Source organism: Phocoena phocoena, chromosome 8 (genome assembly GCF_963924675.1).
Source record: "Phocoena phocoena chromosome 8, mPhoPho1.1, whole genome shotgun sequence".
In the NCBI taxonomy this organism is placed as follows: Eukaryota; Metazoa; Chordata; class Mammalia; order Artiodactyla; family Phocoenidae; genus Phocoena; species Phocoena phocoena.
Window position 1 is genome coordinate 62,885,649 of NC_089226.1, and position 25,885 is coordinate 62,911,533.

Below are 25,885 nucleotides of genomic sequence, written 5' to 3' on the forward strand. Positions count from 1 at the left end.
AAGGCTTCCCCTCCATTCAGATGACAGCCAGGCTGAAGGAAAGCTGGAATAGTGGTGGGTGGGCAGCACGTAGGAGGAACACGTGCTGCCTGTGTCCTAGGGGCCAGCCAGCCCCAAGCAGAGCTGACCATCTTCCTACCAGTCCAGCTGCTCTTCCTGAGCCCCGCTCTGGGCAGAGCACCTCACTTCTCCCCTGATCTCCCCTCCAGTCACCCAAACCAACTCTCCCCTGTCCCCAGCATCCTACTCACTGTTGGACGCTTGGATCTTTAAAATCTGGAGTCCCTCTGGGCTCAGCAAGTTCATCACCACTGACGCTGCTCCAGCTCACTGCCTCTTTTCCTCCCCCTTCAAACTCCCCCCATTGTTAAATGGTTTCCTAACTGGCTTCTCCAGGTTTTGTAACTTCTCCTCCAACCCATCCCTCATACCTCAACCAAAATAAGATCATCCTCCCTCCCCGAACCTCCAGAGTCTCCTTTTATCAGTAAAATAAAACACCCACTTCTCAGGCTGCCATTTAAGGGAAACCAGAGTCAGAGTAAGTATTCTAGAAATTTAAAGAGGGAAATATTACTTCTGAATGGAGTGCGAGAGTGAACAACCATAAGCGCAGGATGTGGAAGGGGGAAGGCTGGCTTGCTGAAATCAAAAGTATTCCATGACATCTTAGTACTCGACTTGGCCTTTGGAGGATGCTTTGAAAACTAGCAGAATTTCACTGTAGTTACATGAGGAAGCCAGGAGGACAGAAGGACAAGCAAGCGGAAGACAGTGTAATGTTGTCTTGAGCTCAGATCACTAGGACAATAGCAGAGAATAAAAAGGGACGTCGATTTACTGAATTTGGCCATAGCAATATATTAAAATCAAATGTCTATATTAATTTTAATAGTTATATTTTGGATATCAAAAAATCTCCCAAAATTAGTAAAGTGAACTCTACAGGAAGAAAAAAAACCACCCTTTTTAAGGACCATTTCTAGTAGACAAAAGTATGTATTAAGCTCCAGGTGTATAAAACCAAATTCGTTTTGAAAATAAGAAAATTTAGAGTATCCTATTAAAAACATACAAACTTGAGGAATTCCCTGGCTGTCCAGTTGTTAGGACTCCATGCTCTCACTGCCAAGGGCGCGGGTTCAATCCCTGGTTGGGGGACTAAAATCCCACAGGCTACACGGAGTGCCCAAAAAATACACACACACACACACACACACACACACACACACACACACACACACACACACAAACTTCCGGGGCTGATAAAGTTAGAAAACAAAGCTAAGTTGCTGTCTTCATGAGAGATTAAAAAAAGAAGAAAAAGGGCACAGTGGTTGAGAGTCCGCCTGCCGATGCACGGGTTTGTGCCCCAGTCCAGGAAGATCCCACATGCCGCAGAGCGGCTGGGCCCGTGAGCCATGGCCTCTGAGCCTGCGCGTCCGGAGCCTGTGCTCCGCAACAGGAGAGGCCTCGACATGAGAGGTCCGCGTACCGCAAAGAAAAAAAAAAACATACCCAAAGTCTCCACCTTTTCCCTTTAACACAAACTACAAATGCTGGCCTGACATTCACTGACATGTTCTTCTGACTCTAATGTTAACTTTTTGTATGACCTTGGGCAAATCACTTCCTCCTCTGGGTTTCATCTTTCTCCATGACTGGCCTTATTTATGCCAACTTTCCACCCCAGCTACAAACTTTTATGAATTAATGAGTAGTGCAAGCAAACTACTTATAGCTCTAATTATTACTCAAACTTTGATGTGAATGTGAAAGGCCGAGTAGCTGGCATTCTTACATGAGCACTGATAGGCATCTCCAATTATCAGCAAGAAGAACTATAAATGGTAAACTCACTGACAGGTACGTAAGCAGAATCTCCAGTTCCTTACCTAATGATTGCCTCTGATTTTCATCCCATTTAAACAGATGTTTCACTTCTTTAGTTAAGAAACCCTCCCATAAATACAACTCAGTGATTCAATGCACTAATTTTATAACATTAGATGACATTGAATCGTTTGCCTTGGGAGAATCTTTCTCTGAAGGACTTACTAACAATTTTTATAGATTTTCCCATACAGACATAAGAAAGCTCAGTTGCACAAACTTGGAGCAACGTTCTCAGTTTCTACAGAGAATAAACACCTCTTCACTCAGGAGGCTTAATTCCACCATGACCTCCCCCATTAAGAAATTCTTCAGGGAATTCCCTGGAGGTCCAGTGGTTTAAGACTGTCTATTCAGTTTCTCTGTCCATTTTTATTTTTTATTTATTTATTTTTGGCTGCATTGGGTCTTCATTGCTGCGTGGGCTTTCTCTAGTTGCAGAGAGCGGGGGCTAGCCTTCATTGCAGTGCATGGGCTTCTTATTGCGGTGGCTTCTCTTGTTGCAGAGCACAGGCTCTAGGCATGTGGGCTTCAGTAGTTGTGGCACATGGGCTCAGTAGTTGTGGCTCGCGGGCTCTAGAGCATAGGCTCAGTAGTTGTGGCGCATGGGCTTAGTTGCTCCGCAGTATGTGGGATCTTCCCAGAGCAAGGATCGAACCCGTGTCCCCTGAATTGGCAGGCAGATTCTTTTTTTTTTTAAACATCTTTATTGGGGTATAATTGCTTTACAATGGTGTGTTAGTTTCTGCTTTATAACAAAGTGAATCAGCTATACATATACATATGTTCCCATGTCTTCCCTCTTGCATCTCCCTCCCTCCAACTCTCCCCATCCCACCCCTCCAGGCTGTCACAAAGCACCAAGCTAATATCCCTGTGCCTTGCGGCTAATTCCCCCTAGCTATCTACCTTACTACGTTTGTTAGTGTGTATATGTCCATGACTCTCTCTCACCCTGTCAAAACTCACCCTTCCCCCTCCCCATATCCTCAAGTCCGTTCTCCAGTAGGTCTGCGTCTTTATTCCTGTCTTACCCCTAGGTTCTTCATGACATTCTTTTTCCTTAAATTCCATATATATGTGTTAGCATACGGTATTTGTCTTTTTCTTTCTGACTTACTTCACTCTGTATGACAGACTCTAGGTCTATCCATCTCATTACAAATAGCTCAATTTCATTTCTTTTTAAGGCTGAGTAATATTCCATTGTGTATATGTGCGGCAGGCAGATTCTTAACCACTGTGCCACCAGGGAAGTCCCTCTGCCCATTTTTAAACTGGATTTCTGTTGTTGCTGTTGCTGTTATAGAGTTGTGTGCATTCTTTACATATTTTGAATATTAACCCCTTTTCAGATATATAGTTTGCAAATATATTATCCCATTCTGTAGGTTGCCTTTTCATTTTGTTGATTATTTCTTTTGCTGTGTAGAGTTTTTTTAGTTTGATTAGGCCCACTTGTTCATTTTTGCTTTTGTTGCTTGTACTTTTGGTGTCATATACAAAAAATAATTGCCAAATATACCCTGAGAAAACCATAATTCAAAAAGAGTCATGTACCACAATGTTCATTGCAGCTCTATCTACAATAGCCAGGACATGGAAGCAACCTAAGTGTCCATCAACAGATGAATGGATAAAGAAGATGTGGCACATATATACAATGGAATATTACTCAGCCATAAAAAGGAACAAAACTGAGTTATTTGCAGTGAGGTGGATGGACCTAGAGTCTGTCATACAGAGTGAAGTAAGTCAGAAAGAGAAAAACAAATACCATATGCTAACACATATGTATGGAATCTAAAAAAAAAAAGAAGGTCATGAAGAACCTAGGAGCAGGATGGGAATAAAGACAGACCTACTAGAGAATGGACTTGAGGACATGGGGAGGGGGAAGGGTAAGCTGAGACAAAGTGAGAGAGTGGCACGGACATATATACACTACCAAATGTAAAACCGATAGCTAGTGGGAAGCAGCTGCATAGCACAGGGAGATCAGCTCGGTGCTTTGTGACCACCTAGAGGGGTGGCATAGGGAGGGTGGGAGGGAGGGAGATGCAAGAGGGAAGAGATATGCGGATATATGTATATGTATAGCTGATTCACTCTGTTATAAAGCAGAAACTAACACACCATTGTAAAGCAATTGTACTCCAATAAAGATGTTAAAAAAATAAATAAATAAAATAATTGCCAAGATCAAAATCAAGGAATTTCTTCCCTAAGTTTTCTAATAAGAGATTTATGGTTTCAGGTCTTATGTTTAAGTCTTTAATCCATCTTCTCTTTTTTTTTTTTTGCGGTACACGGGCCTCTGACTGTTGTGGCCTCTCTCGTTGCGGAGCACAGGCTCCGGACGCACAGGCTCAGCGGCCATGGCTCACGGGCCCAGCCGCCCCGCGACATGTGGGATCTTCCAGACCTGGGCACGAACCTGTGTCCCCTGCATTGGCAGGCGGACTCTTAACCACTGCGCCACCAGGGAAGCCCTTTAATCCATCTTGGGTTAATTTTTGTGAGTGGTGTAAAATAGGGGTCCAATTTCATTTTTTAGCATATGGTTATCCACATTTTTGAACACCATTTATTGAAGAGATTATCCTTTCCGCATTGAGTCTTCTTGGCTCCCTTATCAAGTACTAGTTGACTGTATATGTGGGGGTTTATTTCTAGGATATCTGTTCTGTTCTATTGGTCTATGTATCAATTTTTAATGCCAGTAACATACTGTTTTAATTACTATAGCTTTGTATTATAGTTTGAAATCAGGAAGTGTGATGCCTCCAGCTTTGTTCTTTCTTAGGATTGCTTTGGCTATTTGGGGTCTTTTGTGGTTCCATATAAAATTCAGGATTGTTTTTCTATTTCTGCAAAAAATGTCATTGGAATTTTGATAGGGACTGCATTGAATCTAAAGATGACTTTGGATAGTACAGACAGTTAAAAAAAATTAATTCTTCCAATTCATGAACATGAGGTATCTTTCCATTTATTTGTATCTTCAGTTTCTTTCATCAGAATCTTACAGTTTTCATTATACAGATCTTTTACTTCCTTGGTTAAATTTATTCCTAATATTTTAGTATTTTTGATGTTACTGTGAATGGGATTGTTTTCTTTATATCTTTCTCAGATATTTCATTGTTAGTGTATAGAATCAGAAACTGATTTCTGTATGTTGATTTTACATCCTGCAACGTTATTGAATTTGTTGGTTAGTTCCAACAGTTTCTTGGTTGAGTCATTAATATTTCCTATATATAAGATCATATTATCTGCAAATAAGGACAATTTTACTCATTCCTTTTGATTTGGTTGTCTTTTGTTTCTTTATCTTGCCTGATTGCTCTAGCTAGGACTTCCAGTACCATGTTGAGTAAGAGTGGTGAAAGTGGGCACCACTGTGTTGTTTCTGACATTAGAAGAAAAGCTTTCAATCCTTCACCATTGAGTATGATGTCATCTGTGTTTGTTGCATATGGACTTTATTATGTTGAGGTATGTTCTTTCTATACCAAATTTGTTGAGGGTTACTGCTCCAATCTTGAACCCTGGCAGAAGCATCATCATGAATACTTATCAGACTCTTGTTCTATCATGGCTGATGTGCCTCTAGACCCCTCCGGCATTGTACTGAGGGTTTTCTGCATCCACTTTTGTCATGATTGCCACTGACAATGTTCCTTCTCAGATAAGTTAGAATTTTCTCTTCCCTTTTTGGAACACTGGCAGAAATACTACCCCATCTTTACCTTTAAAAAGTGGCTACTGATGGTACTTACTCTGTTGTTTTTCTTCTTAGTTCGTAAGAGACTCAGGAAGAAAATAATATCTTTGTGTCACACTTCCTTTTCCCCACTTCCAGGTTTCTTACCATGATAGAAGGTGACTGGAAAATCCACACAGCGTTCCCAGCAATGCCTTTTATAGTCAGACGTTCAGATTGTTCAATGAAGGAATGGTCAATTCCAAGAAGGTCTTCTCATTAGTAGGATGAGTGACTATTTGCCCCTTGACTTCCTTTGTATCCCTTTCTCCCTCACTCCTGGACTTGGGAACTAACTCCTAAAGTGTGAAAAGTCCTTGAAGTGATTCATTTATGGACTTCCCTTACTCTGTTTCCATTTGTTCCCCATCCTCCCTTTCACCAAGATTTGAAATCCTCTCTTCTTCACCCACCACATCCATGTCCTTCAGGACTATCAATGAAACTGTTTGTAAGGTTTCTTGTTTTCCCATCCATTCTACCCTATCTATACTTCTTGCCAGTGTCTTGCAAAAACAACTAATGAAATTTGAATGGGTCTCAGCTTTCACCTTACCTCCTTGTATTTATACAATAATTTAAAGTAGACAATGTGCTTTCTCATATGTATAGGGACATTTGAGTATTGACTCACCATCGTTCATTGGCCTCCTTCCCCTGCCAACAATACCTTTATTTCTCTTGGGGAATCTTTTCATTAAACCATTTCAGGTATGCATAGCTGGGATTGACGCTATTCCCAGTTATGGAGTAGGGGCCATGAGAAGTGCATATTAGCAGCATTTCCCATTCTAGTCACCATCACAGTGTCTTGTTCGTGGCTTCACAGGTGATCCCACTACAGTGAACAATATGGGAGGGGTCCTTGAATGGGTTTTTGTGAATGAAAACCTTTGTTCCGCAGGATAACTGGTATGTTTCCCACAAGACACAGATTAGAGAAAATGTATCCCTAAGTGTTGTTGACAGCCTATTGCCTCTAGGAGGAGAGAGTTTCCTTGAGAATGGAATCTACCCTAAGGAAGCAGAGATGAGAAATACAGAAAGGGAACGCAGGTCATGGTTATATAATCAGAGTTCTGGATAAAGCCAAGCCTGCAGGTTCATTCATCCCTATATTCTGCTGGGACTGAAGCAACGATCTTATTGACTATTCAAGTCAGTGTAGACTGAACACTGAGTCCTCTGGTTCTAACACATACCCTGTGAGAGTAATAACATTATCTTTATTTTAGCAGAAAAGTAATAGAGCCAGAGAAGTTACGTATTTGCTCAAAGTTACATAGCTAGTCCAGAAGTTTTAACTTCAAGTTAAAAAGCACCAACTATAAAATCATCTGAATGACTTTTTCCCACTTAAATTTTCAGTGTTACCATATTCGTACTAGAAAATATTAAACATTTTGGTAACGACATCCAGGCTTTCCACAAGGTAACTTCAATCTACTTGTCTTAATGTATTTCCTATCACTGCAGAATTTCTTTTTTTTTTTTTGGCCACACCGTGTGGTTTTCGGGATCTTAGTTCTGTGACCAGGGATCGAACCTGGGCCCACGGTTGAAAGTGCCAAGTCCTAACCACTGGACCGCCAGGGAATTTCCTGAACTCCAGATTTGAGGAGTCACTGCCATACAGGTCCAGTTACACCACTAGCAACAGGGAGCATCCCCTAAAGTTAGGATGTAAGGAGAGAAAGGGGCCAAAAGAGAATCACAGGGAACATTAACATTTAAGTCTCAGAAGACCGCGAAGGAGTTGATCAGACACATGAGAAGAACTAGACAAGAATAGTGTCCCTGTAGTCACAGAAAATTTCAGGAAGGAAGGAATGATCAAGGTTAGCATCTCTGACCCTCCAGGAATCCTGAACCACCTTTTATATAAAAAGAGGAGCACAGTTTTCCCCAGACCTCTTATTATATTTCATAAGAAATTTTAGCAGGAGGAAAACCTCCCAGTTGCTTTATGCAGAATAATATATGAGGAGCAATAGGGGAATAGTCCAAACCTTAGGCAAAGAGAGTCAGAAGTAGTCCTAGGAATGAGGTTCGGAGCTTCAAAAGTGACCCTAAAATGGCTCCTTAGAAATGACAGCAACAATGCAAACCCCATTTCAGAGAGGTGGACAAAAATCTTTAGCCTCTGGATTAAACAACAGAAAAGGATAAAGAGGTTATCCCCGTATTATATTTAAGGAGGGAAGGCCCATGGGTGGCAGTGCCTTTGTACATCTGGGGAGGGATCAAAATTTATAACCAATTTTCTGCCTCTGTACCCTGGGTTTAGTGAACTTAATTCCAGTTTTATCCATATCTGTCCACATGCTGATGTGAAAAAGACATACTAAAAGCAAGAAACAGGCAGAGTTGGGTGATCTTTGTAAGTGCCCAGCCACCTCACACATATCCGACTTCATGTATTCTCTGCCAATCACTCCCTACCTGGTAACCATGTCCCAGATGTCACTGGACAGTGCAGGCTATTGTCAAGTGTAGCATACCAACCCAATCTCAAGGTTGCCATGGATTTACTAACATAAGTTCAGTCTTTTCCAGGTAACCCTTCCCCAAATATTCCCAAGACTACCCAGAAGCGTTCACATTTTAACCTGCTACAGGATCCTCACCAGTTTATGAGTTGTACAAGGGGCCTCTTTCCTTTTAACAGTCCCAGGGAAGGCAAGGAGAGGCGGGGGATTTCAGCAGTAGTTGGAGCTATGGCAGCTGATATCTTACTCCACATGACTCATGGCTGCTGCCTGTTCTACCACCACCCTGCTCCACATAGGGCAGCCAGATTGAGCAAGTAAAAATATCGGATGCCTAGTCTGAATCTGAGTTTCAGAAACACGACAAATCATCTTTTAATGTAAGGATGTCCCATGTAAAAAAAATTATTCATTGTCCATCTGAAATTCAAATTTAACTGGGCATCTTGTATTTTGTCTGATACCCTCTTCCACCTGCCACTCTCAAACCCCACTCTTTCAGAAGAGGTTCCCACAGCTGTTATCTAGGGACGGAGTTCTTTCCTTTTTTTTTTTTTTTTTGCAGGTACGTGGGCCTCTCACTGTTGTGGCCTCTCCCGTTGCGGCGCACAGGCTCCGGACGCGCAGGCTCAGCGGCCATGGCTCACGGGCCCAGCCGCTCCGCGGCATGTGGGATCTTCCTGGACCGGGGCACTAACCCGTGTCCGCTGCATCAGGCAGGCGGACTCTCAACCACTGCGCCACCAGGGAAGCCCAGTTTTTTCCTTTTGACCACAGCCTTTTCTTTCCCATGGTTCATACCTCCCGCCCCGCAAAGGGAAGCTAAGTAAGGACCAGATGAGGAGAGCAGCCAAGACGGTGGAGTAGAGAGACTCAGAGCTCACCTCCTCTCGGGAGCACATCAAAATCACAATTATCTGCAGAGAAACCGTCAGTGAAAAAGACTGGAACCTACCAGAAGGGATCTTCTACAGCTAAGACATAAAGAAGGAACCACAGTGAAACCAAGACCAGCGGTAGGAGGGGGAAACTCAAACAAATCAAACCCTATACCCCTCAGGTGGGCGATACACAAACTGGGGAATAATTATAGGGCAGAGGTTCTCCCACAGGAGCGAGAGTTCTGAGCCCCACGTCGGGCTCCCCAGCCCGGGGGGTCTGGCACCGGGAAGATGAGCCCCCAGAGCATTTAGCTTTGAAGGCCAGCTGGGCTTAATTGCAGGAGCTCCTCAGGACCAGGTGAAATAGAGACTCCACTCTTACAGGGTGCACGTAAAACCTCATGTGCACCAGGACCCAGGGCAAGAGCAGTAATTGATAAGAGCCTAGGCCAGACCTACCTGCTGGTCTTGGAAAGACTTCTGGAGAGGCGGGTGCGGCTCACCCTGGGAACGTAGACACCGGCAGCAGCCGTATTTGGGAGCTTGTTCTACCGTGAGGCAGGCGGTGCCGGGGGGCGCCATTGTGTGGGCTCCTCCCTTTCGCGTTTAGCACCAAGACGTGGCCCCGCCCAACAGCCTGCAGGTGCTGCTGGGACGCCCCGGGCCAAACAACCAATGGGGCGGGGACACAGCCCCAGTCACCTGCAGACGGGCTGCCTAAAGACTAAAGAGCCCACAGCTGCCCTGTCCACCAGACGGCCAAGATCCCGCTCCACTCACCAGCCCCACCAGGAAGCCTGCACAAGCCTCAGCCACCAGGGGGCAGACACCAGAAGCAGAAAACTATGATTCCCCGACGCAGGCCAGACCCTACCCACACCCTACCCTGGGACCAGCTGGGCCCTGGCCTTTGCCCACCAGCAGGCCCATGCAACCTTCAGGACACCCCCGACCCCATACCCAACAGTGTCAGGAACAGCCTCCCACACGCACCAATGATCTGAAATGGGCCCTGGGATGCCTGGATCCTGCAGCCAGACTCCAGGAACCAGCTCTGCCTGCCAGTAGTCCCGCACTAACCCCAGGCCCTGGCTTCACCTGCCAGTGGGTGGGCAGCAGCCCCAGAATCTTCGGGACCCTGACTCTGCCCACCAGTGAGCCAGCCCTAGCCCCGGGGCCTCCTTGGGTTCTATGACCAGCCACGTCGTGACCAGGCCCTGCTAAACAGCAGCCAGCGGCATCTGCACAAGGGAGGGCCTGGCAGCCAACCAGACAAGGGGCCAACCAAGCCCACCAGACCACCCACACAGTCAACCCGCCACAACAGAAGGACCCACACGGCCCTCTTAGCGGGCATCCCTAGAGCGTAGAGCTTAGGGAATGAGAGGGGAGTGCACTGCTGGGATGCACAGGATGCCTCCTGCGGAGGGCCACTTCTCCAAGGTCGAGAAACATAACTAACCTACCGCATACATAAAAAATACAAATAGCAACTTAGAATGAAGCAGCAGAGGAATATGTTTCAGACTAAGGAACAAGGTAAAACCCCAGAAGAAGAACTAAATGAAGTGGAGACAGGCAATCGCCCAGAGAAAGAGTTCAGAGTAATGATCATAAAGATGATTAAAGAACTCAAAGGGAGAACAGATGCACAGAGTAAGAAATTAGAAATTTTTAACAAAGAGTTAGAAAATATAGAGAACAACCAAATAGAGATGAAGAATACAATAACTGAAATGAAAAATGCACTAGAAAGAATCAATAGCAGACTAAATGATACAGAAGATCAGTGAGCTGAAAGAAATCACTGCTACTGAATAGAAAAGGAAACATAAATAAATAAAAGGACCAGATGAGCCCAGCTTCTCTCTGCACCTGGAACCACTACTCCTTCCAGCCACCAGGTCCCGTAGCCTGGTTGGGCCCATTCTTCAAGACTTCTACACATGGGGATCGCATTGGTTCTCCCTCTTACCCAGCCCTCTCAGGGTACCGCAGTCCATCAGACACACGTTATCTGTATACAGCATGATATATTATTTTGTCTACTCAGAACCCTTTCCTTTGGAGATCCACTCTTCCATTCCCTGTGTTTCAGGAGGTGCTGGTCCTTTCTTACTCATGGCCTAGGCCATGAGATTCACCCAAGCCAGAGAAGTTCATCTTCCAGACCAAAGAGATTGTTCAAGGCTTGACACCTGCTCAGGGTCAGGTCAGAATCCTTCCCCAATTTCCCTGTGGGAGATAAAGACTATTCCCTCCCTATGGGATTATTGGCTGTAAGGGTGGTTTATGTTGACTCCCCTTATGGCCATCTTCTCTGACACATAAGGGTCACTCTCCGAAATAAGAGCAAAAGGCAACTATAGAAAGAGCAACAGAGGGGAGAGAGTGGAAGCCCAGATGACATTGTTAGAAAGAGCCAGACAGACCTAACTAGAAATCAGCTGAAAAAAAAAGAAAAAAAAAGAGAATATAGTTGGTCATTTAATTTTCGCTTAATCATGTTTGATTTGAATGTGAATCCTAAGTGAAATAACATGTCTAAACATCAACTGGATATTACATCCACGTTTTTTTAAACAGACCTCCTTGGCCCCATGAAAATCCAGCAATGTGGCTGGGCACCTGTTTTGCTGTTCACAAAAAAATCTCTATGATACTCAGGAGTTGGTCAGCTGGGAGCATTCAGGCTCTCTAGGGGACAACACAGCCTAGCTCAGTAGGTTCCACCAGCCTCTTCAGTAAGCCAGTACAAATTGCTCTTTAATTTAGTACATGGGCAGACATGCAGTTTCTTCCACAGATTCTGTATATACACACAATCTACGTGCTCAACAGGCTACGTATATAATTATCAAATGTGGAGACACCAAACTTCCTGTGTGAAGAAGAGTTCATAATAATTAGTGTCATGGGGTCCCAAGGTGATCAGTCAAGGCTGAGTTACCTTGGATTCAGGTATCTGGGCACGTCCAGCAGATTTCTGGAATTGGTACACGTGGAATCAACTTGTGAGAAGTCATGACAACAATAAAACTGTGTGAAAAACAAAAAGAGGGGTGTCTGTAACCTTCCTGTTACAGGAAGGGGCACTGAGGGTCCGAGGCAGCATCAGCCTTCCGCAGCAACTGCTGGGTGGGGGTAGGTTTGCGGTGCCTGCACAGTCCTTGAGGACCTCTACACAGTGGGCTGAGGTGTGGGAGCTAAGAGAGCTCCCTGAGGAACCCCAAAAACTGATGGGGCTCCTGACTGACCTTCAATTTCCTCATCTGTAAAATGAGGGCTGGGAACTGACCACACCTACATCTAGAATTCCCTTTTTCTTCTTTTCTCTACAGAGGGAACCAAAGCAGAAAAAAGGGATTATGAGTTAGCACTTAGAACTGACTGACATTTCCAGAAAGAAAAGTCAGTTAACGGCACCTCTGGGGACAGTCATGACATGTTATTAGCATGGAGCTAAATCGGATCACAGTAGAGCTTCCAGGACTAGAGGTCTGTGACAAGCCATGGTTCATTCCCAACATGGAAAATTGAGGAGTTTCTAGAAAGCTACTGTTTAAGCAGCAATAAGTCACAAATACAGAGTCAAAGGGACATTCCATTATACCACAGTACAATACTTCTTTTATTTATTTATTTATTTTTGGCTGCGTTGGGTCTTCATTGCTGCACGTGGGCTTTCTCTAGTTGCAGCGAGCAGGGGCTACTCTTCTTTGTGGTATACGGGCCTCTCATTGCGGTGGCCTCTCTTGTTTTGGAGCACCGGCTCTAGGCGCGCAGGCTTCAGTAGTTGTGGCTCACGAGCTCTAGAGCACAGGCTCAGTAGTTGTGGCGCACGGGCCTTGTTGCTCCACGGCATGTGGGATCTTCCCGGACCAGGGATCAAACCCGTGTCCCCTGCACTGGCAGGCGGATTCCTAACCACTGCGCCACGAGGGAAGCCCAATACTTGTTTTAGATGTTAGCACTGATATGCTTCACATTTTCCAATATTGTGGAATGAGCACAGTTCACATTTTATTATATCAGGGAGTTTATTTCACAGGAAAGAGTCAAATGTCAGAATCACATGCTTGGTCACTGACATTAACATATAAGAGGAGCTACTGAAATAAGACTCTGCACTATCGAAACAGCCTGGAGTGGGGGGATGGGTGCTAAATAAGTGAATTTGAGCCATTGGTGGCAAAAGTGGTTGTTCCTAAGGGCTCATTCCACACGGCCTTTTCCCATGTCCTATGTTCCAAGTCTTCTGATCCCCTATTATCTAATGTCTTTCTTTTTGCTTTTCTGTCCTTATACCCCTTCCAGTATGCATTAGTCTAATCTCACATCTCTCCATTCCTTCCTACTCTCTGTCTTCCCCCATCCTCCTGTCCCTCCACCCCACCATTCCCCTGACCCTTCATCTCTACTGTCCCCACTTCTCTGCCCCACGTCCTGTTGCTCCTAACCTCCTTGTCTCTAGTTCCTCTGTCCCTCTGCCTTTTCCATTAGACGTTGACTTTTGGATCCCTGCTCTATTACTTTTGCCCACAATTGGACTTTTTTTTCTCCTTTCTGTTGTCAATGAAAATTGACAATCAAGTTAAGCCAAACTGAAGCTTATAACCCACGAGACAGGCTCCCAGAAGCTCTGAGAACTGTTCCAACTGTTAGAGGTCGAAGGCACAGTCATAGATGTTTGAGACAAAGGATCGTACGTCAAAATGACATACTGATATTCTACATAAAGTTCACCAAAGATAAGTAGTTCAGGTAAGCATGTACAAAGCGAGCGGTAAGCCACCATGACCCACATACAGAGTTGGGAAAGAAAGCGAATCTTTTAAGAAGTTACATTGCTAGCATCAGAAGAAAGGGAAAGAAATGATCTTGACAGTTGGGCAGGCAGTTGAGGAGCTCTGGTTAACATGTAATGCAGATTCACACCACACGTCAGGGAGGGAGGGAGGAGGTCCAAACGGGCAGAGAGAATTTTAGGTTTAAATTTTCTCGTCCTGCCGTAAAGTATAAATTTTATTTCATCACTGTCCATTACTCAAGCTGGTTTTGACAGAAAATGAGTTCCTTCTATGGAATTTCTTTTCACTGAAAATGTTCCATCTTAAACGATACATCACTCATCTGAACACCCTTTATCAAACCCTTTACTTTACATTCGTACAGGGAGAATTCCAAATCCCAAGTCCTGAAATGCTTTATAGAATCCACTCGTTCTTTGAGGCACTTCAGATCCTGCTTTATCGAGGGAGAAATTTTGAGGCAGAACTTTAGCTCCCAGTTCGAGGAGCCCTCTTTTTTCGATATGTCCAATAAAAACTGCATACTGAGGGCCATCGCCTCACACCCTGTCTGCTTCTTTTCATCTAGCAGCCTATTCACTTCTCTGCAGCACTCTCCCCCCCCCCGGCCAGCTGGCTCCGGTCCTCTTCCACCAGGTAGGACATGGCATGAAAAAATTCCTATAAGCTAATGCGGTAAAAGCTGTACTTCTTGATGTCAAATCCCTCTTGGTAGCTGTTGCTGCTCACGAAAGCAGCAAGGCTGAGCCCATCTAAACTGTGCTTCCTGACATCACCTTCTTCAAACACGATGCCCTCAGCTGCCAAGGGGCACAGCCCCTCAGGACCTTGTCCCGGGTAAGCTCAGAGCAGACCCCAGGGGCACTGTGGAGCAGAAAGGTGGAGACGTAGGCCATGAAGATGTCAGTACAATTACCGGGCATCTCCAAGACCTCTCTGCCTCGCTCTCTCTGCCCCTTCAGCCAGGAGCAGACCACGCAGCAAATGCCTTTGTTAGAGAACATCATTTCTTTGTACAATGTCAAGGGCATTTCTGGCTTGCTCCTTATCTGTGAAGTAGGAGTTGAAATACCTCCTCCTCTCAGGCTTCTCTGAGGATGTGGACATGGGGTGGTTCTCTCAGCAAGGACTCCAGATTTCACAAAGCCAGCACCCAGGTGGTGACGAGAAGGGCAGACCTGGGAGCATTAGCGTTCCTCCTCAACAGAAGGTACAGCACATCCTCCGTGGGACTGGACCTCGGCCTCTTCAACCTCTCTGCAAAGGGCCCCTCTGCAGCTCATCACAGTCATCCAGGATGAACAGGAGCCACTCCAGCTGCCTCAGAGTCTCTGTGACGGGCGCTTGATTTTCCCCACAACGCCAGAAGAGGAGCTGGACCACTTCTCTGCAGCTCACATAAAAGACATCATCCAACTGGCCCAGATACAGGGTGCCAGTGGTCCAGTCCAGCACCATTTTCTGGCCAGTGTTGTCTTTCCCATGCCAGCCGACCCCTGTAGCACCACTATGGGTGGGACCTGGGAGGACTTTCCCCCTGGATCTAATAGAGCCTCCACTGTGACAGAGTCACAGTGGGCTGGGGCAGACAGGCGGATGACGCTGGGCTCCCTGAGCTGGGTGCGGCCACCAGGAGCAGCTGGTGGTAGCCGCCCTGATGCCCCCTTCTTGCCGCTCCTCTAGGCCGTGCACATGCTCTCGGTACATTTCTCCATAATGTACACTATACAAGTGAGGTATTAGGGGTGAGATGGGAATAAAAAGAGACAGACCTCGGCCTCTGCCCTTTGGTTTCATCTTCTGTGCCCCAGAACTTGTATCTCTCTGAAAGTTGTACTTCTAGGGGCATGGGGAGGGACTGCTGCTCGTGTGTATGAGGGTGTGTATGCATGTGTGATGTGCACGTGCCCGTCTGTACGAGTGTGTGAGGGTATGTTCTGTGTGTGGGGGGGGTCCGTGGGGTGTGAGTGAATGCTTATTTCCCCATGTGCTCACGGGAGTGTGCTACGGACGCTTGTGTATTTTTGTGTGGGGAAGGCGTGTCAGTGTGCAACGGCACGTGTGTTTGTAAGAATACGTATACATGCAAAAGTCACCGTGTGTGTGAATGTCTGAGTGTTCATGTGAAGTGTCCCCATGTGAGATGGTGAGGACAGAGAGAGAGGAGAAAGGAAAGGGAAACTGGAGGACGGCGAAGTCACAGGAGCCTGTTCCTGGTAAAGATCAAGCCAGGTGCTAAAGATGAACCAGCTCCTGACTCTGAGTCAGCCTAAATTGTCCCCATCTCAATCCTACTGTTCCCCCTGCTACTGCCTTAAATGTCTCCTTTCCTTCCCAGGCAGTTTCCTTGAGAGAGTAGCCAGTACTCACTACCATGAGTCAACCTGATCATTCTCTCACTCCCAAATTCTGGTTTCCATGCCCACCCCCTCCCCGCAGTTCCACTGGCACGGCTCTACCAGGGTTGGTAAAGATCCAAGTCATCAAATTCAAGGCTCGCTTTTCAATCCTTTCTGGATACGCTGTTTACCTGAGTTTGGAGGAATGAAAAGAAAGAATGCGTGCCCACCCAGAGTACTGACAGGGGAGCAGGATCATGTGAATTCTAACTAGAAAAGGTAGATCCAAGGAGAAAGCAGCTCTTGGGCATGAGAGTCAGGGCTACGTAATCCAACTTCACCCGTCCACCTTGCCGGCTGGATGCTGGCACTTGACCCAGCCAAGGGAGTGGACAAGTTCCTGACGGGCAGATGTTATCATCCTCACCACACCAAGAAGGAAACTGAGGCTCAGGAAAAACAAACAAACCAACCTATAGATTGCCCAAAGTTACACAGGAAGTTAGGGTCGGAGCTCCTTCCACACATAGCAATGAGCATAGCAACCTTGTAATACTAATAACTAATGTACTTCTGGCATATGCTAAGAACTTTACAGAGCATCACCTCATTTAATCCTCTCCCATAGTACAGACTAGTATCTCCACCAGATCACTCCACACTTCTGCTTGCATGTCTAATCGACATCTCAAGGGTGACACATCCCCAAATGAGCTTGGGATCTTTTCCCCAAAACCTGCTCCACTTGTAGGTTTCACCATCTCAATTGACAACAGCCTCTTCATACTAGTCGCTCAACACAAAAAATTGGAGTCATCCTTGACTCCTCTCACACCTCACATACAGTTTCTCAGAAAGTCCTATTGCCTCTACCCTCAAAATATGTCCATCATTTCCCTACTTCTCATTGCTTCCACTGCTGCTGTCCTGGTCCCAGCCACCCTCATTTCTCATTTAGATTACCTGGTAATCTAACGTGTCTCTCTGCTCTTTCTCTCTCACCTCGCTCTGCCCAGTAACCACTCCCCCTTTCTATTCTTCTCAAAGCAGCCAGTGTGATTCTTTTAAAACTAAGACAGAGCATGACCCTCCCGGCTCAAAACACCATCTGACTCAGACTAATACTCAAAGTCCTTACATGGCCTGGGAAGTCCTTAATGATCTGCTCCCCAAGCCCTATGGAGAGGTCCATGTCCTGCTACTCCCCGCCTTGATCCTAACACTCCAGCCATAAAATAGCCTCAAACGCACCAGGCCTGCTCCTGCCTTAAGGCCTTTGCACTCTGTTCCCTCTACCTGGAGGCTCTTCCCCCCAATAATGGTCATACCCCTCGTCTCCTTTAAATCCACTCAAATCTCACATTCCCATTTTGACCTGCTCTAACTCCTCACGACTCCTGATTTCCTCCTTATTTTCAGCTAATTTTTCCTTTTTCATAGCACTTATCACCTAATACATTCTATGATGTACTTATTTGTCTCTCTCCAGTAGAATGTATACTTTTCAAGGACAGTGATCTTTGTTTTGTTCACTGATATATCCCAAAGCTCCAAAAGAGCATCTGGCACATATTCAAATTGTTGAATGAATGACTCACTGCGTTGACACCTTAGGATGCTGTCAAGAACAAAGTCCTTTAAAAGGTACCTTGATGTCGATTATCCCATTGAAGTACCAGTTGAGACCCTTGCGCCGCTCTCTGGCTCCATCTGGTGGCAGCTGTTTCTCTCCTCTCAGTGAGGTTCCAAGTTTACTCGGAACTACTTAGCTCGTTTCTCACTGAGTGCGCATCGGACCGAAATCAAAGAGCACAAACTCAGTGCAGAAAATTGTAGCCGTGAGTAGCATCATCAGAAACCAATAAGCACAAAGATCTAGTTCACGTGGTGCAGGTTCAGCGTATAGTGCTCCTAATCTTTGTCAACTCACTCCCTTCCGCGCCTAGCTCCTTCCTTCTCGACAAGATGGCCACACCGGCGGTACCGCCGAGCACGCCTCCCGCCGCCCCAACCGAAACCCCGGCTGCGGCCTCAGACCCGGCCCCGGCTCCAGCCCCAGCCTCAGTCTCAGCGCCGGCTCCAGCGCCGGTTCCAGCTGCAACGCCGGCTCCAGCCTCATCCTCAGACCCGGCGGCAGCAGCGGCTACGACCGCGGCTCCGGGCCAGACCCCGGCCTCAGCGCCAGCCCCAGCGCAGGCCCCGGCACAGTCGCTGCCTGGTCCGGCTCTCCCAGGCCCCTTCCCTGGCGGTCGCGTGGTCCGGCTGCACCCGGTCATTTTGGCCTCCATCGTGGACAGCTACGAGCGACGCAACGAGGGCGCTGCCCGAGTCATCGGGACCCTGCTGGGTGAGTGGTCAGAGAAAATTGACGTTCTCTTCTACTTCCCACCTCCCGTTTATCTTGTTCCCCTCACTTCCCACCCCCATTGTAGTTATTTATTGAATAGTGTGTGCCAAGTGATTTACATTTTATCTTTAATCTTCCCGGTAGCATTTCACGTCAAGTATAACTAGTTCCAGTCTACGAAAAATGAATTCAAACTCTGACTAGGACGTCAAAAACCATTGACTCCCTAAGCCCAGTGACCACGTTTCCCCCCCTTATCTACTGGTAAATGTCTTTATTTTCCAGGTGTTAAAAGAGAAGTTTTTCCTAACCACTTGGCATTGGAGTGGGGACACCTGTAAAAAGATATCCCTCTCACCAAGTAGACCGGTTTGGCAGGAACCCATTTAGAGTTTCAATAATGTTCTGCTTTCCTAAACGTCTAAGCCTGAGCCTCTGTTTCTCAGTCTCCCTAATATTAGTCCCCAGTGAGATATGGACCCCGTTCCCCCAGTGCAGTCTCTGATTCTCCATTTGGACACAGACAATTGTATCATCTATTATTTGTATTAACGTGCCCATGGAGAAATAACCTTTTCCCTGCCCATGTTCCAAATTTGGGAAATTGATATTTCATGGTACAGTAAAACTGAGAAGCCGTAAAGAGGGATTTCTGACAATATATCCCTTTCTCTGGGGACTGCTGGTCCCATCAGTTTAATTTGCACTCCATCTTGGTCACAGAATTTGGACACTTTTGTGAATCCAATTTAGTCAAGTGTTTCTTTTTATTACCCTTGGACGTGTAATAGTTTCCATCGTAGAAGACAATTGGTGTATTGTGAAGAGGATGATAGTTGTCGGCAGACTCCAGCACACATTAGCTAAGTCTTTTTCCTTCAGGGCCTACTTTAGATTTAGTCTGTGAGCACTAAATTATCACAGAAGGCGTCTTAACTGTGCTGGCACAGACTAGGTACAAAACAGCTGTTGGTTGCCATCTTCCACCACATCAGGCACCCTCCTGACACAGACACACATTGTCTCCCTCTTTATCTTTGAGGGTGTAGCATTTTACAGAAACTTCAGTTGATCCGTTATCTTTCAAGCATTGCCATAGTTGGCTCAGATCAAGCCTTTGTATTCTCTTTGCCTGTTCTCCCTTATTTTATCCTTTAAGTTTCACTCATCTTCCAGGTTCCCAGGAAAAGTTTTCACTCTCAGTCCTTCATCCCATATCCCCACCCTCACCCCTGTTCTTAACCTTCCAAAGTATGCCATCATTCTGTGACTGCCCTGCTTTGAGCTTCTGTAGTAAATGGTTCTTGCGTCACTGACTTGGCACTCGATAAATACCAGCTTGCTCTTCCAGCTGCACTGTCAAATTTTCCAAACTCACTAGAGCTGTTTAACGAAATAAACAATTTTCCACCCCCAAATATTAGTGACCCTAGTTAGAACAACTGTAGTCTAGATTTTTCAGATCCTCTTTCAGAATGGAGTCATGGTACAAGGCTAGGTGTTACAGGGGCATTGCTTACTGAAGAATGAAGCATAGGTTCTGCTTGCTAGGAACTTAGACGTTTTCAGTTAGAAATCAATTCACGAGACATTCCATTTGGTTAAATGAAATCAGTGGTGCCTTTTATGTACCATAAAACAATCAGGTACTTAGAATTCAAAGTTTGATCAGACAAGCTCTATCTACTCTTAACCTTAAATTCAAGATGAAGATATACTCTCATAGGCAAATAATTAGAATATAATGTGATAAATGCTCTAGTACGAGAGTGTTATGGTGGCATGCAAATATAGAAGACTTAATTATTTCAGATGCTCGAAGTGGTCAAGTCTGTTGACAAGAGGTCAAATAGGATGAAGAGTATGTATCCACACTCCTGTATATAAAATGAAGAACAAGGGCTTGCTGTATAGCACAGGGAACTGTACTCAATATCTTTTTTTTTTTTATTATTATTTATTTGTTTATTTATGGCTGCATCGGGTCTTCCTTGCTGCGCGCGGGCTTTCTCTAGTTGTGGCGAGCGGGGGCTACTCTTCGTTGCGGTGTGTGGGCTTCTCACTGCAGTGGCTTCTCTTGTTACGGAGCACCGGCTCTAGACGTGAGGGCTTCAGTAGCTGTGTCTCTTGGGCTCTAGAGCGCAGGCTCACTAGTTGTGGCACACGGGCTTAGTTGCTCCACGGCATGTGGGATCTTCCTGGACCAGGGCTCGAACCCATGTCCCCTGCATTGGCAGGCAGATTCTTAACCACTGTGCCAGCAGGGAAGTCCTCAATATCTTGTAATAACAAAATGGAAAAGGATCTGAAAAAGAATGTATATGTGTGTGTGTATGTGTATACACACATAACTGAATCACTTTTCTGTACACATGTAACATTGTAAATCAACTACTTAAATTAAAAAAAAGAAGTATTTATCCATTTGGTTTGGGAGCATAGTTTCAGCTAAGGGGGCAGAAACCATAGAGAAGTGGAATTAAACAGACGCTGATGGGTATAGGCAACATTGTGGTCTGTGGTGGAGAGGGAAGCACTTGAAGCCTGGGTGGGCAGGCCAGTAGATGAGAAAAAAAATGGAGAGGTCAAGGGGCCAGCAGTTTTAGTGAGGACAAGAAACAAATGTAGCTGGAGTAAAAGTATCATCAGAACTAGAAGATTAAAAGTTTGTGGTATGATGTTTAAGGTTCACAGGGAGAAGGTTTCTGGTTGATGGTAGGGTTAAGGTTATGACTGTGGGACCATGGCTGAAGGGAGGTACAGGGGAAGCTCCCTAAGATTGAGCTCTCAGGATAGGCTACTATATGAGTGATCTCTGTAGACATGATTAGAATCTAACAGGGAGCTCTGCAGATGAAATTATATTAAGGAGAAAGTCTGGAGGCTGAAAAATGAAGGTCACAGAGTGAAGATCTGGAGTAGGGCTGGTAGCAGGAAGTGACAGACAGGCAAAAGGAGACCTTGCGAAGTAAGAACAGACCCTGTTTGCTGACAGTTAAGGAAGAGAGTTGGAGATTGCTCCAGAGTTTCATTTCTCTGGAAAATCCTGGTTCCATTGGTGCTCATGGCTGAACTTGGAGCTTCTGAGCCCAGTTTGGGTTTTTGTTTCCCTGACTTTGAGGAGACCTCTTGAAAGCATTTGGTACAGTTGGGAGCCCAAGGTTTTATAACACATGGACAATACTCTCTCACAGGAACCGTCGACAAGCACTCAGTGGAAGTCACCAACTGCTTTTCAGTGCCGCACAATGAGTCAGAAGATGAGGTGAGTGGGCATCTGAGACCCCCGTGCGGTCTGTAGCTACTCATTTGCTGGACTCTTCGTGAGGCCCCTCCTGCACCACAGTGTGTTGTGCTCATAACTAGAGCTGCAGTTAAAGGGCTTCGTTCCATTTGTACACATTTCCCGGGCCTCTTCTGTCTGTTGGGAGTGGCCCCTTGTCCTGTTTATCCATTTGCTGTGGACTCTTGGCTTCTTAGCTTCCGTTCCTGCCTTCCTTCTCAGGTGGCTGTTGACATGGAATTTGCTAAGAACATGTATGAATTGCACAAGAAAGTCTCTCCAAATGAGCTCATCCTGGGCTGGTAAGTTGGGACGAGGGGATGGAAAGTCTCAGTGGTCGAGTGCCAACATCTTTTGTCACCTGACTAGGTATCGTACACCCTCTTTTGGAGACAGAGTATTGAAAGTGTATTATCTCAAGGAGCTACGAGTTCAGTGTGTTTTGCTGGCGGTTCTGATCCTGTGAGGCCAAGAATACTTATTTTGGACTGCAGCTTTTACTGAGCAAGTCTTTTTTGCCTTGCTGGTGACTTAGAATTTTCAAGAGCTCTAAGGCAGCCCTTATTTGATGTGATACAGTTTTCAGTGTGTGTATTTTTTTGGCATGTGTTGTCCCTGGGGGGGGGTATAACTACACCCCGACTAGGGGTGTTGGGTACCTAGAGACACCCATGCCACCATCCTGTTCGGTATTGATGTCGCACGTAGACATGAGTCCACAACTGTGTTTCATTTTCCAGGTATGCTACGGGCCATGACATCACAGAGCACTCCGTGCTGATCCATGAGTACTACAGCCGGGAAGCCCCCAACCCCATCCACCTCACAGTGGACACGAGCCTGCAGAACGGCCGCATGAGCATTAAGGCCTACGTCAGGTGACCAGAGTCTTGGGCAACAAGGGCATGAAAAGCTACCTCGTTCATACTGTGCCTGGGTGCCACCCCCTGCCTCCACCCGCCGCAGGTGTCATCCTTCAGTGTGTAGCTCGCTGCCTAAGGAAGCCCCTTCCTCACTTTCAGGAGTTATCACTGGAGAGATTTTATTCCGAAACAAACTCTGTCCCTGAAGTTTCCACTCACTGATCCTTGCCTACCCAGATTTCTGCTCATGGCTCATAACCAACTTCAAAGGGCAGCCCTTTAGGTATTTGAGCAAGCTCGTTTTTCCTGTCATCTTTTCCAGAAGTTAACTGTTACACAGCTCCTACAGCCGATCCTCACACAGTGTTCTGGCCATGATTTCTTCTCCACATTCACTGATTTTCTGAGTTGCCCTTCAGTTTGTCGTTATCACTAAAGCTGTGCGTAGGACACAGGGCGGTACGGATTACAGAATGGCTGTCCTCGTTTGGAGCATGTCTGTTAACCGGGGGTAGTGTACAGTTTGGATGACAGTGACATTACCCTGTTGGCACATAAAGCAGCTAGAGTGCTGGTTGATGGGAGATATCGGGAAAGGCTCTAGAGGCATGCCGAAGAAGGGGCGGCTGTAGGCGTTGGAAGGATTATATTTTCTGCTTAGAATGAAGCCCTTTGTTAGCACATCTCTTACTTTAACTTTGTGCCATTTTTGTGTCTGACACTGAAGTGACCAGTTACCTGTTATGTGGTAGGACAAAGATGGTGGATGTCAAGTCCTCATGGGCCAGTTGGTCACCACGAACCTCTAGCTGTTGCCTGATTCCTTAGCCTTTCCAGGTATTTCAGACTCCTCAAGATGCAGTGAAGGTAGAGTTGACACAGTAAAGGCAGTCACCTTTGCTAAGATTACTTACAGCACCCAGTCTGACCTTGATGGGCCGGAGTCGACTTTTTTTTTTTTTCAGTACTGATGAGGAACTCGGTCCCAGAGAAGACCTGTCCTGTCACTTCTTTCTGTGAGGAAGGACGTCTAGGCAGCTAGTTCCACAGGGAAATCCAGTGTCCTGTCCTCAACACTGAGATTTCAGTGTGTGAAGTAATTCTCTATAAAGGGTCCAGGCCCAGTCCAAAAGCTGAGTCCCTTCTCTCAGGCCAAGGGTTTGGTGTGTGGAATGAGCTAAGGGAAGAAAGTGACTTGTTCCCTTTAGCCCTCTGGGCTTCAAGTGGCCCAGCTTTCTGCTTTCAGAACCGTGGAAGCCATACTCTTGGTATGACTGCTTTCCCAGCCTGAACTAGACATGAAACCCCCTCCCAGGTCCATCTGTTAACCTTGGCTTTTCTCTCCCCAGCACTTTAATGGGTGTTCCTGGGAGGACCATGGGGGTGATGTTCACCCCTCTGACGGTGAAATACGCATATTATGACACTGAACGCATTGGAGGTGAGTGACTTGCCCATACCCGCTTTCTAGATCTTGGGCATTTTTCAGGGGAGGGGGTTTCTGTTCTGTAACAAGGATGGAGGGCCTTGGGTGTGTTAAGAGGAACGGTTGATGTAAGGTTTGTGACGACTAGAAGTCATTCTTCTGTAGAAATGGGACTCAAGGAATTATTTGCGAAATTGTTAGAGGTGGGAAGTCATCAGCACCAGAGGCTACACGGCCATTCATATGAGACCAGCACCAGTGATTAGCATACTGGGTGTAGGAGTTGAACTCTTTCCGGAGAAAGAAAAGCTAATAAGGGCAGGGCAGGGGGGTTTGGGGAAGCTGACTCAGTCCAAAGGGAGGTGGTTAGAGATCTCTTTCCTGATGGGATGACTGAATTCTCCGTGTCACTTCTACCCGCAACCCACTCCCACAGTTGACCTGATCATGAAGACCTGTTTTAGCCCCAACCGGGTAATCGGCCTCTCCAGTGACTTGCAGCAAGTGGGAGGGGCATCGGCCCGCATCCAGGATGCCCTCAGCACGGTGTTGCAGTACGCGGAGGGCGTGCTGGTGAGCAGCGGAGGGGAAGGAAGGGGGAGGGCGTGATCTCCACTCTGAGATGGCTGGGGATGTGCTGGTGAAGTGACGGTCTCGGTGGTGAGAATTAACTGTTCCTCGTTGGCTCTTCGGTGCTCAGTCTGGAAAGGTGTCAGCTGACAATACCGTGGGCCGCTTCTTGATGAGTCTGGTTAACCAAGTACCCAAAATAGTTCCTGAGGACTTCGAGACCATGCTCAACAGCAACATCAACGTGAGTGCCATCCCTGGGTTTCTGGGAGCCTGTGCCTTCCCCCACCTCAGCCGTACACCGGTGGAGGGGGTTGGGAAAGGTGACCTGGAGGGGATAGAGGAGACAGGGCTCCGCCTTTGGCCCCCTTGCAGTCCCGGCTCGGGGGAAGAGCACAGGTGCTCGGAGGTTCCCCTCCTGCTGTTTCCTTGCTTCCCGTGGCTCAGGTGTATGAGTGGAGATGAGAAGGTGTTCTCAGGCATTTCTTTCCTGCCTTCCACCTCCACTCTTGCTCAGCCTCTCCCAGCTCTTGTTTCCCCAGGACTGCCCTCACCCAGTGTCCATCGTACAGCTGGCCAAGACCAGCCTCTGCTCACTCTTTACCCAGCCCCTCACTCATCCTGGATTCCTTCTCTTCCAGGACCTGCTGATGGTGACCTACCTGGCCAATCTCACGCAGTCACAAATTGCCCTCAATGAGAAACTTGTGAACCTGTGAATGGTCCGCAAGCAGCCCTCCTACCAGGCTGGGCCCCAGCCAACCCTGGGACTCAGGGTGGAGTGAAGGAGAAATGGTTTCTCTGTGGTTTGAGTCACACTGAGTCAGACAACTGCTTGTGACTGTAAATAAACATAGCCTACCTTTTGTAAATGAATTCCATATTATGTGAGTTTACCTCTGGGTGGAAGGGAGAAGACAGTTCTGGAGCTCACACGGAAACCAGGAAGTGAGTACCCTGGTGGAAGTTGGTTGTGTGTGTGGCCTCACTCGTCTTCAGTAGTCGCACCCACAGCCCGAGCTGCTTTAGCTGCTTCTGACCTGAGACCAGGTGGTACAGGGGCACTTGCTCCCCGCTCTTTTGCCTACATTCAGAGCAAACTATCTCCCCCCAAAATGATTTTTACCACGTTCCCTCCATAGCATCTTAAATGGATGGCAGTACAAAGAGTTGCTTTGTGCAGTTTGAAGTACCTGGAGGTGTGCTAGTGAAGG

At 46.5% G+C, this 25,885-nt stretch overlaps 2 protein-coding genes across 2 annotated transcripts; one reads left to right on the forward strand and one right to left on the reverse strand.

Moving 5' to 3' along the window:
* Positions 1 to 14,065: 14,065 nt before the first annotated feature.
* Positions 14,066 to 15,550, reverse strand: NLRP10 (NLR family pyrin domain containing 10). Its single transcript, XM_065882405.1, is given in 10 exon segments — positions 14,066 to 14,134; positions 14,136 to 14,444; positions 14,447 to 14,661; positions 14,664 to 14,833; positions 14,835 to 14,936; positions 14,938 to 15,110; positions 15,113 to 15,306; positions 15,309 to 15,422; positions 15,425 to 15,499; positions 15,502 to 15,550. Coding segments are annotated over 10 exon segments (1,470 nt in total).
* Positions 15,551 to 18,108: 2,558 nt separating this feature from the next.
* EIF3F (eukaryotic translation initiation factor 3 subunit F) lies at positions 18,109 to 25,390 on the forward strand. The gene is made up of 8 exons (XM_065882735.1): positions 18,109 to 18,529; positions 21,724 to 21,794; positions 22,035 to 22,114; positions 22,553 to 22,690; positions 24,025 to 24,116; positions 24,538 to 24,674; positions 24,802 to 24,915; positions 25,313 to 25,390. The coding sequence occupies exons 1-8, from the start codon at positions 18,148 to 18,150 to the stop codon at positions 25,388 to 25,390; spliced, it is 1,092 nt and encodes a 363-aa protein (XP_065738807.1). The 5' UTR covers positions 18,109 to 18,147.
* The last annotated feature ends 495 nt before the right edge of the window (positions 25,391 to 25,885 follow it).